At 54.7% G+C, this 12,546-nt stretch overlaps 1 protein-coding gene and 1 long non-coding RNA gene across 3 annotated transcripts in view; one reads left to right on the top strand and one right to left on the bottom strand.

Annotated features, from left to right (window-relative positions):
- The window catches only part of LOC123603607, a 30,738-nt gene extending 18,626 nt beyond the window's left edge, over nucleotides 1-12,112 (top strand). The window contains exon 4 of one of the 2 annotated variants that reach the window (XR_006714956.1): nucleotides 10,831-12,112. This is a non-coding gene — a long non-coding RNA (uncharacterized LOC123603607). Of the gene's footprint in view, nucleotides 1-4,216; nucleotides 4,635-10,830 lie in introns of those variants that run through there. The other variant, XR_006714955.1, reaches the window with a different exon arrangement.
- LRRC3C (leucine rich repeat containing 3C) lies at nucleotides 6,825-10,823 on the bottom strand. The gene has a single exon (XM_045488719.1). It carries the CDS (start codon nucleotides 9,303-9,305, stop codon nucleotides 8,484-8,486), a length of 822 nt encoding a protein of 273 aa, XP_045344675.1. The 5' UTR covers nucleotides 9,306-10,823; the 3' UTR covers nucleotides 6,825-8,483.
- Nucleotides 12,113-12,546: the final 434 nt, after the last annotated feature.

Here is a 12,546-nt window from a genome sequence, read left to right as displayed (position 1 = left end):
ATTCTTTCTTATCCCCTAAAATACTTTGAGGGTTTTTCCCAAATTCCCAAATCAGCTTTGGAGCCCAAGACACCTCCAAACTCCTGGCTGAGTAGACATTGTTCAGGGTCTTGTGACACTTCCTCAACCCAAAGTTGTACTGAAGAACTACAAAAGTGTGTCAAACTTCAAGGTGTCAGCCCTCGCCGTCCCCAGCCCTCCGCTGCCAACCCCTCTATGAGGTTGGTTTGGGCAAGGAGGCCACTGCCAGCACCCAGCCCAAATCCAGCGATGTCTCCTCTGTCAGCTGATCACCCCCAGCGCCCCAGCTCTTCCTGAGTCCCTCAACATGCACCTGGGGTAGGTGTTGGAGCTCCTGTTCATGTCATGGTTGACAGAAGAGAAGCTCTCCTCCTTGGCTGTGATTGCTAGGCCCCTCCTGATAAGACAGAGCCCCCAGATCCTTGTAAAAGATACTGGGTGCCAGATGGAGCCTTTGAAGGTCTGCCTCCAAGAGAACTTGGAGCTGAAGTGCCTGTCCATTTCACCAGCGCAGAGCCCCACTCTGCTTTCCCTAGCCCTGGTAGGGGAAAGCGGATGTTCAGGCCTTTCAGCACTTGAAAGACAAGAGGCATACAGGGCATAGAGTGGTGACAAGGCATTGTGGTCTCTGGTATAGAGGGGTCCATCCCTGGTATGTCAAGGCTGCAGAGTCCCACGAGGGCCTGGGTCACCTTCAGCTTTGGCCAGGAAATCCCTGAGAAGTTTGCAGTGAGGGCAGAAGAGCCCTACCACCCCCTAGAAGAAATTCTGGTCCAGAGTGTTCTCCATCTGCACAACAGAGAATAAACATCACGGGATGATTTGCATTTGGGAAACCACCAGCTTCAGAGGTGATCTGCAGTAAAATTTTAAGTTCTAGCCCCTGACCCCACCCTTGACCCCCTCTGCCCATTAGTGCTAGAGTTGAGCAGAAGCAGGCACAGATTAAGAGTCTGGAGACCTGAGTTCCATAGACAGCTCTGCTAGGAGCCTGTTGTGTGGCCCCAGAGAAGTACCTTCCTCTCTCTGGGCCAGAGAGGTCATCTGTGATGGAGGGGGTGGAGCTGCATGAACTTCCAGATCTCTTCTAGTGTTCAAACTCCCATTTTACCCTAGTTGTCATCCCTCACACCTGTCCTGCAATCCCCAGGCCCCTCACCAGCTCTGTCTGTAGGAAAGGACTTCTTTCTGCACAGACATAGCAGCGGCTGGTGCTCCTCGCTCAACGCTGAAGAGGGAAAAGGAGAGGAGGTGGTGTGAGAGACATGAGCATGTTCTCTCTCCCTCTCTTGGTGGGCAGGAGATTGTAAGGCAGCTCTGGGGGCTAACTGTGTGTGTGTGTGTGTGTGTGTGTGTGTGTGTGTGTGCGTGTGTGTGTGTTGGCTGGGGCAGCAGATTCACTCCCCTCCAGGAGAGAATGAGAGAAGGTCCCTGTAAGAATATGTATTCTCCTTTCTTTGGGGGAAAAATGAGTGGAGGCTAGGTGGGCTTACACCTTTTGCCTTTTCCTTGGGAGAAGGGAATGACAGAGGTTGGACCCTGATTGATCTGCTTGTAGCTTGGTTGCATGGGCATGCAACCTATGAAGTCACACAGGACCCCAGCTTGGTTTAATGCTTTCCTGTTGCCATCTTGAAGAATAGCTCTTTTTTTGTTTTAATTAAAGTTTATTTATTTATTTTGAGAGAGAAAGAGAGAGAGAGAGAGAGAGAGAGAGAGAGAGCGAGAGTGCACAAGTAGGGGAGGAGCAGAAAGAGAGGGAGAGAGAGAATCCCAAGCAGGCCCCATTCAATAAGCGCAAGCCTGCTGGGGGGGCTCAAACTCACGAACCCTGAGATCATGACCTGAGCCGAAATCAAGAATTGGAGGCTTAACCAACTGAGCCACCCAAGCACCTTTTGAATAATAATTCTTAATCATTTTAAGCAAGAACTCCTCTAGGTTTTATTCTTCACTGAGATCTGTAAATTACGTTGCAGGTCTGGCTTGTTACCTCTGGGTCTAAGCCAGGAGGTCTGTCAGTCACATGAGGGAGGGACCCCCAACCCCACTCCAGCCCCTCAGCAGAGCCCCTAGCAGGTAGAGGATGTACCCAGCAAGCATGGTGTTGAGTTGACTAGAAGTCTCCAGCAGTCATTCAGAGGACTGAGACCCTGGCCCTGCCCCTTGGACTCCCAGAATCTCTGGGTCACCAAGATCCAGGACCCCATCCATCAGGCAGAGAGTATGGGAAATGATCAGCTAGATACTCCTACAGCTGGAAAGACAGGGAAGTTCCTGAGGAGAGGGAGAGTTCTCCCTGCACAGAGAGCAGCCTCCCTCAGGGCAGGGCCCCAGTCTCTCCCTCAACTTAAAGGAGCCTTCCTCCAAGGGCGCTGAGATCTCCCTGGAGAGGCAGGCGGATCACCCCATCCAGCCCACAAGGGCCCCAGCTCCCTCAGCTCCGCCCAGGCTACCAAGCCACGCCCCTACCATCTTAAGCCCCGCCCCCCGCCCCCCACGATGCCCACCCGGGTCCCGGTCCTGCGCCCTATGCTCACAGTCTGGCCTCACCACTCTAGCCTCCTCCAGATCTTCCATGTCACCCCTCCCCGGCCTCCTACACTGCGCTCGCGCCGCCCAGGCCCCTTCCCAAACCCAGCGCCCCAGCCCAGCCCCCGGGTCCCCCTACTCCCGCAGCATCCACTCCTTAGCTGGGCAGCCGCTGTTCCGGGTTTCAATGCCGGCCGCTCCTCCTCCCCCTCAGCCCGCAGCGCCAGATACTCCGTGCGTTCCGGCTCAGGCCTAGGTGAGTGAGGGTGCAGGACAGTGGTGACCAGGACCCTATCCCGCTCCACCAGTCTCGACGTGACTTCACTCAGCGGGTCCCCCGCCCCCAGGCACAGAGACCACCTTCTGAGCCTTGGCGTTCCGTGCCCTCCCGCAGGTACCCCTCCCCAGGGGAAGATGATCGGGGCTGGTCTGGTGTTGGGTGCCCGGGAGCTCAGCTCCTTACGCTAGCTTCCAGTGGGCACTGAAGATCCTGCAGAGGGCAGAGGGACACACCCCGTCACCACGAGTGGCTGCGATAGAGCAGTCCCACGAAGGGTTGGGGACAGCTGAAGATGGGAACGGGACAGAGGGTGGAGCAGGGAAGGAAAGCCCAACTGAGACCGGGAAACCTGGGTGCATCACTGGACTTTGCCCAGGTAGTTTCCCAAACACTCCGGGGTGGGGAGTGCAGATGCACTGTAGCCCGCCTTACAGGATTCCAGTGAGACAATAGATGGAAACGTCCTCAGACCTTTAGAAAAGAGAAGAGGGGAGTTGTAAAAGATGAGGGTGCTGTTATTAGGGGAACTAGGTGAGAGGCAGGTATGGAAGAGAAGAGGGTAGGTTGCCCTGATGGTGGGCAGGGATGCAGGGGAGAGTGCAGGGCTGTGGGAGGGGAGGAGAGGGGCAAGTGTGAGCAAGGATGGGGGTGGGACAGGGGAAGCATCTTGGAGATTGCCAGCTTGGAACCCCACAGCAGTGGGGAGGGGGATGGAATGCCCCCTCCAGCCTTGCCCTCCTTCTCCAGGGTGGCTTCCTCCAGCTCCTCCCCAGCCTTGGCCACCTCGAACATACAGGTTCTGCGTCATGCTCCCAAAGATTCTTCAGCTCTTGTGGTGGGTGGAGTGGGGCCGGCTCTGAGTGGGCGGGGCCCTCTTCCTAGCCACCTCCGGCTCCCTCACTTGCACCCCTGGATCCACCTTGTTTCTCCCCATCCCTCCCTTGTCCCTTCCCCTTAGAAGGGTGTGTGTGTCAGTCCCAGAGGGATAGGGGCCCTGAGGTTCTAGTCCTGTTAATTTCTTCCCTGACTCCTTATATGACCTTGGGCAACTCACCACCCCTCTCTGAAGATCACTGCCAGCTCTGACAGCTGGTGCTGCTCTCGTGGGGGCATGCCCCTGGGTGCCAGCCCCTCTCACCTGGCCTGGTTCCTCAACCTGCTTCCCTACGTCACTTCACAGTGTTTTCTTGGTTCTAGAGGACATACATGCTCTTGTGCTTGTTCCCACACATCCCTTGCAAGAAACTTCCTTGATGGTCTGACTCTGAATGATAAAATTGTCCCTGACCCCAAAAGTGAATGAGAATTGAGAGCTGACCTCAGACATTCATTTGAGTATGGGACGCAAAGGTTTTTTGTTTGTTTGTTTGTTTGTTTGTTTAGCATTCTAGAAGAGGAAGATAGTGATGGCGGAGTGCAGAAATGAGTATTGTGACTGGGAGCAGATAAGCTAGATTCCAGGGACTTGGAGATGTGTGGGCGTGTGGTAGCAGTAGACCTGGAATGAGGAGAGAGAGACAAAAACTGAGAAGTACCATAATGTGCTAACTCGAAGTATTGGAGACACCAGAGCCATCTTCATCCATCCAAAGGGCTGTGGTGTCCAAGAGAGATGGGCTTGAACCTTAGTGTTTGCTTTCAATGCCCCGCTGGGCTCACATGACCCCTGTGCCTGCCACTATCACCCGGGCTGCCATCACTAGCCTGTCAGATCCCCAAATGCGGATACCATGACATCCTCATCTTTGTATCTGCAGTGCCTGGCATGTAGTAGTAACTCAATAAACGTTTGTCGAATGCATGAATGGGCTTGTCTTGGCATCTGTTTTGGGAGCTTAAGGTCTCGCTCTGCTTTGCTTCCTGCCTTCCTGATTTGGGGGAGCCGTTGCTCATAGGCAGCAAGGTTGCTGGTGACAAAGACCCAGCAAGATGAGGTAAAACTGTAGTCGGAACTCCCCTGGGTCTAATGGGGGAGGCACAGCCCTCCCCTTGGAATAAGCTGTTGGGTTGCTTCTGGTTTTGATGCGGATATGCCCTCCCCTCTGCAGGAGAGCTCAGTGTTGCACTCGAAATGTCTGCATGTGAGCCCAAGACAGGAAGGGTGGGGGCTGCACCCCACCCATTGCTCCTTAACTGCCTCCCTCGGCTCCTGGGTACTCAGTCTGCTCTCTGTTCACTTCCTTTTGTAGATAACGTGACTTTGTAGATGCTCAAGTCTCTGTGTCTGGGGTAGGTCTTGGTCTCCCCAGCTTCAGAGCTCCCCAGAGAGAAAAGACCCTATTTCTTCCATAAGCCTGGGAGTTCCCCGAGAGTTAGGTTCCTGTCTCTCCCCCTCAGACCGGGGGCTCCCTCGGGGCCGCCCCAGGCTTCTGCTCTGCAGGGCAGGAAGAAATTGGTTTTGGAAGAGCTGAGCGAGGGACTCCTCTTCTCCCACACCTACATACAGCCTGCTGGCTCCAGGATGCTGCATGTGGGTGCTAAGCTGGGTCCTGCCCCAGACCTCCTGGGTTCTTCTGGACCAGGTGTGTGGCTGGGCTCTCTTGGCACCTGGCAGCTTCGTTCCTGGCTCCCGCATGTCCCGGTAGGAGAGGTTGGTCTTGATGGAGTGCGTCTGTACCAGCCAGAAGTGTGAGAAGCAGACAGCAAAAATGAAACCGGCCAGCTGCCTACTTGGCATCTCAGAATATGGGTCCTATGATCTTTGGTCCCCGGTGGAGATAAGGATGGGGGAGAAACCAGTTATCTTACCCCTTGCTGCCTGCCTGGTGGACAAGCACAATGCAGAGGCCAGAGTGCAGAGGGAAGGGCTGAGGGCTTCAGTGATTGTTGCTCTGGGAGGGAGCATCTCTGAGTCTGTGGAGGCCCCACTCTGTCCAGCGTCCTATAATGTGCTGAGCTGAAGTTATAGCTTCTGATGCCCCCCTCCCACCAATTTCCAACTCAGGGACCCCAGCTGACGGGGGTAAAGGGGTCTCTCCCTAGGGAGAGGAGCCAATGAAGCATCTCCCCTGCCATCCCCATCTTCTGCCCCACTTGCCCTCCCTCTCCCTCTCCTGCCCTAGAACGCAAGAGGGAAAGGAATTTGAGCCAGAAGGGGCCATGGGGATAACTATCAAGATGACACTATCCAGGGCTCTAGGACCCTTCCTCACCTGGGTTCCAGGCAAAGTTTCCCTCCCTGGATCCTTTCCCATCTGTGCTCAACTCTGAGAATTGGGGTTAGGTGTCTGGGCAGGGGAACCAACTCTGCAGATCTTAAAGGTGTCGTTTCTGCTGCTTGGGATGACAGGAAGTCAAATGAGGCTCCAGAGATGGACACAGGTAATAGAGACTCGGGGCCCCACCTGTCCTCCAGGCTCCCACTCCCATAGGCCTACACAGTCTGTTTCCCAGGATCCAGTGAGATGTGTCCCAGCCTGATTCCAGGAGCGGGTGGGTGAGCAGAGTGGGACAGACAGTGGCAGGGGAGAAACTGATGGAGGGTATGATAGGATTTGGGCCAAGATTCCAAGGCCCAGGCCAGGGTGTGGCTGGGGTGGAGGTCAAACTGCAGCCGGAAACTGTCCACACTCTAGTTCTTTCCCTGAGCATCCCTGGAAGTGGGGAGGCCCATGTCTCCTGAGAAAAGGGGATAGGGGGGTGGGTCTCAGGCTTTTCCGAAATGAGTCAAGTTGAGACTTCCTGAACGATATGAGGGACCTCAGCCTTGGAGTGGTGGAGGGAGCCTCAGAGATGGCAAGAGAAGGGGCTGGGGATGCTGGAAAGGAGACAGGGAAATCAGGGTGGGTCAGAGGGACTGGGGAGGTAGTGGATTCCTCTTTGCTTCTTTAAAAAAAATTTTTTTTAAACATTTATTTATTTTTGAGACAGAGAGAGACAGAGCATGAACAGGGGAGGGTCAGAGAGAGACACACACAGAATCCAAAACAGGCTCCAGGCTCTGAGCTGTCAGCACAGAGCCTGACGCAGGGCTCGAACTCATGGACTGCGAGATCATGACCTGAGCCAAAGTTGGCCACTTAACCGGCTGAGCCACCCAGCCACCCCTGTTTGCTTCTTCTTGAGCAGCCTCTCCATCTGTCCCAGAATCTGCCCCAAGCTGGGTGGAACCGTGGTTAGGTGGTTCTTATGTTCAGCTTCTGTTGGAGTTTCCATGAGATTCCCCAAAGCAGCAGTTTCCTCCACAGAGGCTGCATGGGTGGATCATGCTGCATGAGGGCAAGGGAGGGGGTGTGTTGACCCCTTTGATCCCTTGAGAAGCCCATTTGGTGATAGGGGTATCTCATATGGCCCCCCTTCTTCAGGCAACTTGGTCTCCTCTGCCCCACGAGTTCTTTCATTAACTTTGAGCACATCTAGTTTCTCTGTACCCCCTGCTCAGATTCCCACTGAGAGAAATGAGAGATTGCCAGGAGGGTAACAGCTCCCTTTCCCTTTGCTTCCTATGCCCCGTCTAACAGACTGGAGGCTGCCAGCTGATCACTGATGCCTGAACCTTGCCCTCCTTCCCTCCTCCCTGTTTGTCCTCCCTCTAGCCTCCTCCCATTCTCCATTCTGGTTCCATTATCATTAATTCATAGGCCCTGGCATCCCTAGCAGATAGACTCTGGTGTCAGGAACTGGGAGGTAGGAGGGGAGAGAGGAGTTGGCATCCAACCCAGCGGGAGCACACGCCGCCAAAGTGGTGGCAGAGGCTGTGGTAAAGGGCTCAACACTTTCCCACTCCTCACTGTCAAGCCACGTGCATTCAATGAAATGAACAATAAGGAAGAGATCAGGAGCCTTAATAAAAGTGACTTTATTGAGCTGTCCAGTGATATTCTGGAGGTGGGAGACCTCCTCGTCCCTATCCCCCTCCGACTCCCGGTGACCCATCTTCAGCTCAGACATAGAGGAGACCACTCTTCCCCCAAGGGAAAGGGTTCAGAAAGCCCATCAGTGTATAAAAGAGAGAGAAGAGAGATGGAGAGTCTCTGGAAAAGGAAGCAGAGGACTCTAAGCCAGGAGGCCCCCAAGAGAAGGCACAGGGAGAGGAGCCTGGGGTCAAGAGAGAGGCAGGAAGTAAGGGGGAGCTTCTCCGTAGATGGAGAGAAGAGAGCAGGAGCCCACACAGTCCTTCTCAATCTGTCTGCACCCCAGTTTCTGACTTCCCCTCCAGCTTGGCCCACCATCCCCTTGCCCCTCTTTGCATCTCTATTCCAGCCGCCAGGTAGGTCTTTTTGGTGCCCATACCTTCTAAGTTGTTTGCATCTTCTTTGACTTTGTTTACTGCTTTTTCGCTAGGGTCCTCCCTCTTCTGCCCAAAGCCCTTTTCATTCTTGAAATGTCAGTTCAGACATCCACACAGCCAGGCAGAGGCTTCCTCCTCCATGTTCTGCCCGCACCCACCTCTGTTCTGTTGCCCCCCCACCCCCCACCCACTGTGGACTCGGGAGCTTTGGGTCTCTGAGTCTAGCACAACCAGGCACAGTAGTCACCAAAGATGGTGTTGATTGAGAGAGAGAGAGATCAGGTGTTCAGGGGAGACAGAGGAGGAAGTGGGGAGGAATTTGGGGGATGTGGGGCTGTAGAGGAAGCAGAGGGTTAGAGGAAAAGAGAGGGCACGGCGGTAGGAGTGTGGGGCATGGGGCTGGAGGAGTGGCCCTGGTCCTCAGACCACTGTGCTGAGGGTGGAGGAGTCCTCAGAGCGCACGGGCAGCACGGGGGCCGGCTTGAGGGGACGTCGAGTCTCATCCCGGTTCTGCCACACGTAGTGCGCCAGATAAGCCACCACGAGCACCAGCCAGCCCCCCATGGTGACCAGCAGGGCTACATCAGTGCTCCGCTGGGCCCCACCCCGCCCCGTCCCACACAGCTCTTCCTCCCCTGCCAGCGGCAGGAACTCTTGCCCCACGAGGTCTGGTCGGGCTCCGGGGCCACACACGATGCCTGTTCCAGTGTCCGGCGCCAGCCTCACCTGCCTGAGCACCTCCTGGAGGGCACAGTCACAGCGCCATGGGTTGGCGGATAGATTCACTTGGATCTTCAGGCCCACGAAGGCCTCCACAGGCACCGAGGCCAGCTGGTTGGCAGAGAGGTCAAGGTGGCGCAGACTGCCTGCCAGGCCCTGGAAAGCAGCCCCTGAGAGGTGGACAAGGGCATTATGGGACAGATCCAGCTCCTCCAGGACAGGCAGGTGCTGGAAGGCTCCAGCTGGCACTGATGCCAGCCGGTTGGCATCCAGGTAGAGCTTGCGGGTGTCGTTGGGGATGCCGGTGGGCACAGCACTCAGGCCTGCCTGGCTGCAGCGGAATGTCCTCTCACCAGCTTCTTCTGCCACGTAGCAGCCCTGAGGAGGCACCCAGGGGCTGGGCACCGTGCCACCTGTGCCTAGCACCAGCAGGAGAGAGAGGAGGTGACTGGCTGGTGGGAGCATGGCCAAATATTGGCATAGTCCTGGAGTGCAGTAGGATCTGGGGAAGAAAAGCCCCATAAAGGAAGAATGAGTCAAAAGAATTCCATTCCCCACTGCCAGCTCTCTCTTCCGGAGGTCCCCTGTGGGGTCTCTGTGGGCGGGGGCCTTCCTTTGGGGGTTCTGTCAGGCCTGGGTGACTTTAGCTTCTTCTTTGGGGTTTAGGGTTCCTTTTTCAGGCCCTTTGGGTAAAAGATTCCCCTGGGCCTGAGATTTTTCTAGCGTCTCTGTGATTCTGGAGGGCTAATCTATGAAGTTCCATGGTCCAAGGCCCTGTTGGTCACTCTGGGTCTGGGAGCTCCTAAGGCTTTGCTTCTGCCCATGTACTGATCTCCCTTATTGGAATAAAGTCTTTTTCTACCAACCTACCTGGGTGGCTGCCAGGTGGGCTCCGTAGGCAGCTGAGGGCCAGATTGGCACTAGGGTGAAGGAGACAAGGAAGACAGATCAGCGAGCGGATGTCAGGGCATTCAGCTAGGCTAGGTGACTACGCCTGCTTTCTGTGCCTGTCTCCCCCTTTTCCTGGAGCACCTGCCCCCTGCCTGCCCCAGCTTTGTCCTCTCCACTCTACTCTTCCTCCCCCCCACCCTCCTCCTCTCAACCTCTCACCCCTGTTGGTGGGAGAGTCTTCTCCTGTGTTCCCTCTCCCCGGAAGTAGTCTCCCTGCTGCCCGGCTCTAGAGACCCGCTTCCTTCTCTAGAAGCCCTGTTTGCTCGTAGCTGCTGGAAGTTGGGGGCTGGGCCCCAAGAGTGTTGAGTTTCCTGGCATGTGACTCCGGGCCCCAGGTGTCAGATACCTGAGCCATGGCCTGGCCAGGCGATGCCAAGACAGGGCAGATCCTGGACCCTGATGAACTCTGTCATGGGGAGACCAGGCCCCAATTCCTTTCTCTGCTTCAGGCTCCCCTCCCAAGGCCTTGACATTGTCGTCTTCTTTCCCTCCTCTCCCAGCTGAGACTTCCTCCAGGCTGAGACTCCGCCTCTCACAACCTCTGCTGCTTGCCCACAGCCTGGCCCAGCAGAAGGATCCCTGCTTGGCAGGCCTGGGGGGCAGAATTGGGATGGGCCCCATCTCACACCCATTGCCTCCAGCAGCCATCTCCCCCAATTCGGTCCCTCCCTCACTCTCCTTTTCTGTCTTACTGTGTCCTATGCCACCTTCTTCCACAGTGAACAAACTTCCCTCAGTCTTTTCCTTGGAAATCTTGTCTGTCTCCAGAGGACCTCATCTCCTGGCTCCTCTCAGAGTGTCCAACGCTCTTGCCTGATTGGCAGGCCTCCCTGTTTTAGTTTGTTCTCTGCATGGTTGGTAGATGGCCCCTCTAGAGTTAGAAGGGGTTCTTCAAGGCATCTGAAGTCATATGGTCACTACAAGTTTTCCTGATGATTTTCTGTGTTGGGTTGGAGCTGACTCCAGTTGTCTCTGTTTGCTAGAGCCCTGGGCCCCCAAGTTGGTCCTGTTAAGTCTCCCTCATGTCTGGGAGGGCTCATTCCCCAGGGTCTCTTGATCCTAACCACCATTTGCAGCCCATGCCATCCCATTACAGCACCTTCTCGCAATGCAGTAAAAGAGGACAGGAGAGCAGCGTGTCACAGAGACTTGCACAAAGGAGACTAAGGTCATATGCTGTGGAGACCCTTCTGAGAAGGAAAACCTCGCTGGATTTTGTAAGAGACTATATGAATGACCAGAGCTGGACACACAATTTCAGGGCCCAGTGCAACATGAAAACATAGGGCCCCTTGTTCAAAAACTGAGAACTTCAAGATGGCAACAGCAGATTGTAAAACCAAGTGCAGGGCCCTTCTGAGTGTGGGGCATGGGGCCCCGTGGGACTGTACAGGCCACATGTCCGTGAAGCTGGCCCTGGAGGTGACCTTTGAAGAAGCAGTTTCAGAAGCGTGATGGGGGCCAGAATCCGATATTGGATGATATCATCTCTGGAGATAATTCACCACTGACTCATTCTTGTGACGTCAACAGGGGCATTTCTCAGACTCACACTTGTCCAAGAAATCAGATAAGACACATTTTCTACACTTGGGCAGGAGAAGCAAGAATTTTGTCTGTGGATTGCTTGTTAGTTGCTTGTTAGGCACTCTGCCACTGAATGCTTGGGTGTCCGTTTTGGGATTGTGGCTGAATGTGGAACAGCAGACATTTGGAATCCTACCTCACACTGTTCTTCTCTCACACTGGCCAGGAGTTTAGCTAAATAAGGCACAAGAGTTGAGCATGGCTGTTGATAGAGCGATCTTCTCAGACTAGGAAAGCTTCCAAGGAAGAGCAGGCCTGGCGTGCCCAGCACAGCAGCTGCGGGAGAAGCGGGCAGTGTGTAGATAGGAGAGTCCAACTGGAGCATTCATGTGGTTAGTCGAGGGTGGCTAAGTGCAGTGCTCAGCGGAGAAGGAACTGAGAGGGAGGGGGAAGCACCCAAGACGATGCACATTGTAGGCCGGGGGTTGACAAAGTTGGGGCAGAAATTCTTCTCTGCCACACATTCATCCGTTCAGTGAGGATTTCCTGTGTGCCTCATGTTCCAAGAACTGTGCTCATGGAAGGGGACACAGACCCTGCTCTAAAGGTGCTGGGACTTCAGCAGTGGTTAACCCAGCCTGCACATCAGAACCACTTGGAGGTCTCTTACAAATTAGTTGTGCTTGGGCTTCGCCAGGACCAATTAAATTCAGATTTCTGTGGCTAGGGTCTAGGCACTCAAAAACTCCCGGGGCATTTCTGGGGTGCCTAGGTGGTTCCGTTGGTTAAGCATCTAACTCTTTTTAAAAATTTTTTAATGTTTATTTATTTTTGAAAGAGAGAGAGAGAGGTAGAGAGAGAGGGAGACATAGAATCTGAAGCAGGCTCCAGGCTTTGAGCTGTCAGCACAGGGCCTGACGCAGGGCTCGAACTGACAGACCAGGAGATCATGACCTGAGCTGAAGTCAGACGTTTAACCGACTGAGCCACCCAGGTGCCCCAAAGCGTCTCACTCTTGATTTCAGCTCAGGTCATGATCTCACCATTCCTGGGATCAAGCCCCATGCTGGGCACTGCGCTGACAGCACAGAGAATCCAAGAGCCTGCTTGGGATTCTCGCTCTCTCTCTCTCTGCCCCTATCCCCCTCTCGAAACAAATAAATAAACTTAAAAAAAAAAAAAAAAAGCTCCCCAGGCATTTCTAATGTGCAGCCTGAGCTGAGAACTGCCAGTCTGGAAGTAAACATGGGCTTGTTGATACATGCCTCCAAATGTATTAATGTGA

Source organism: Leopardus geoffroyi, chromosome E1, assembly GCF_018350155.1.
Source record: "Leopardus geoffroyi isolate Oge1 chromosome E1, O.geoffroyi_Oge1_pat1.0, whole genome shotgun sequence".
NCBI lineage: Eukaryota > Metazoa > Chordata > Mammalia > Carnivora > Felidae > Leopardus > Leopardus geoffroyi.
This window is presented reverse-complemented; position numbering and strand designations above follow the sequence as displayed.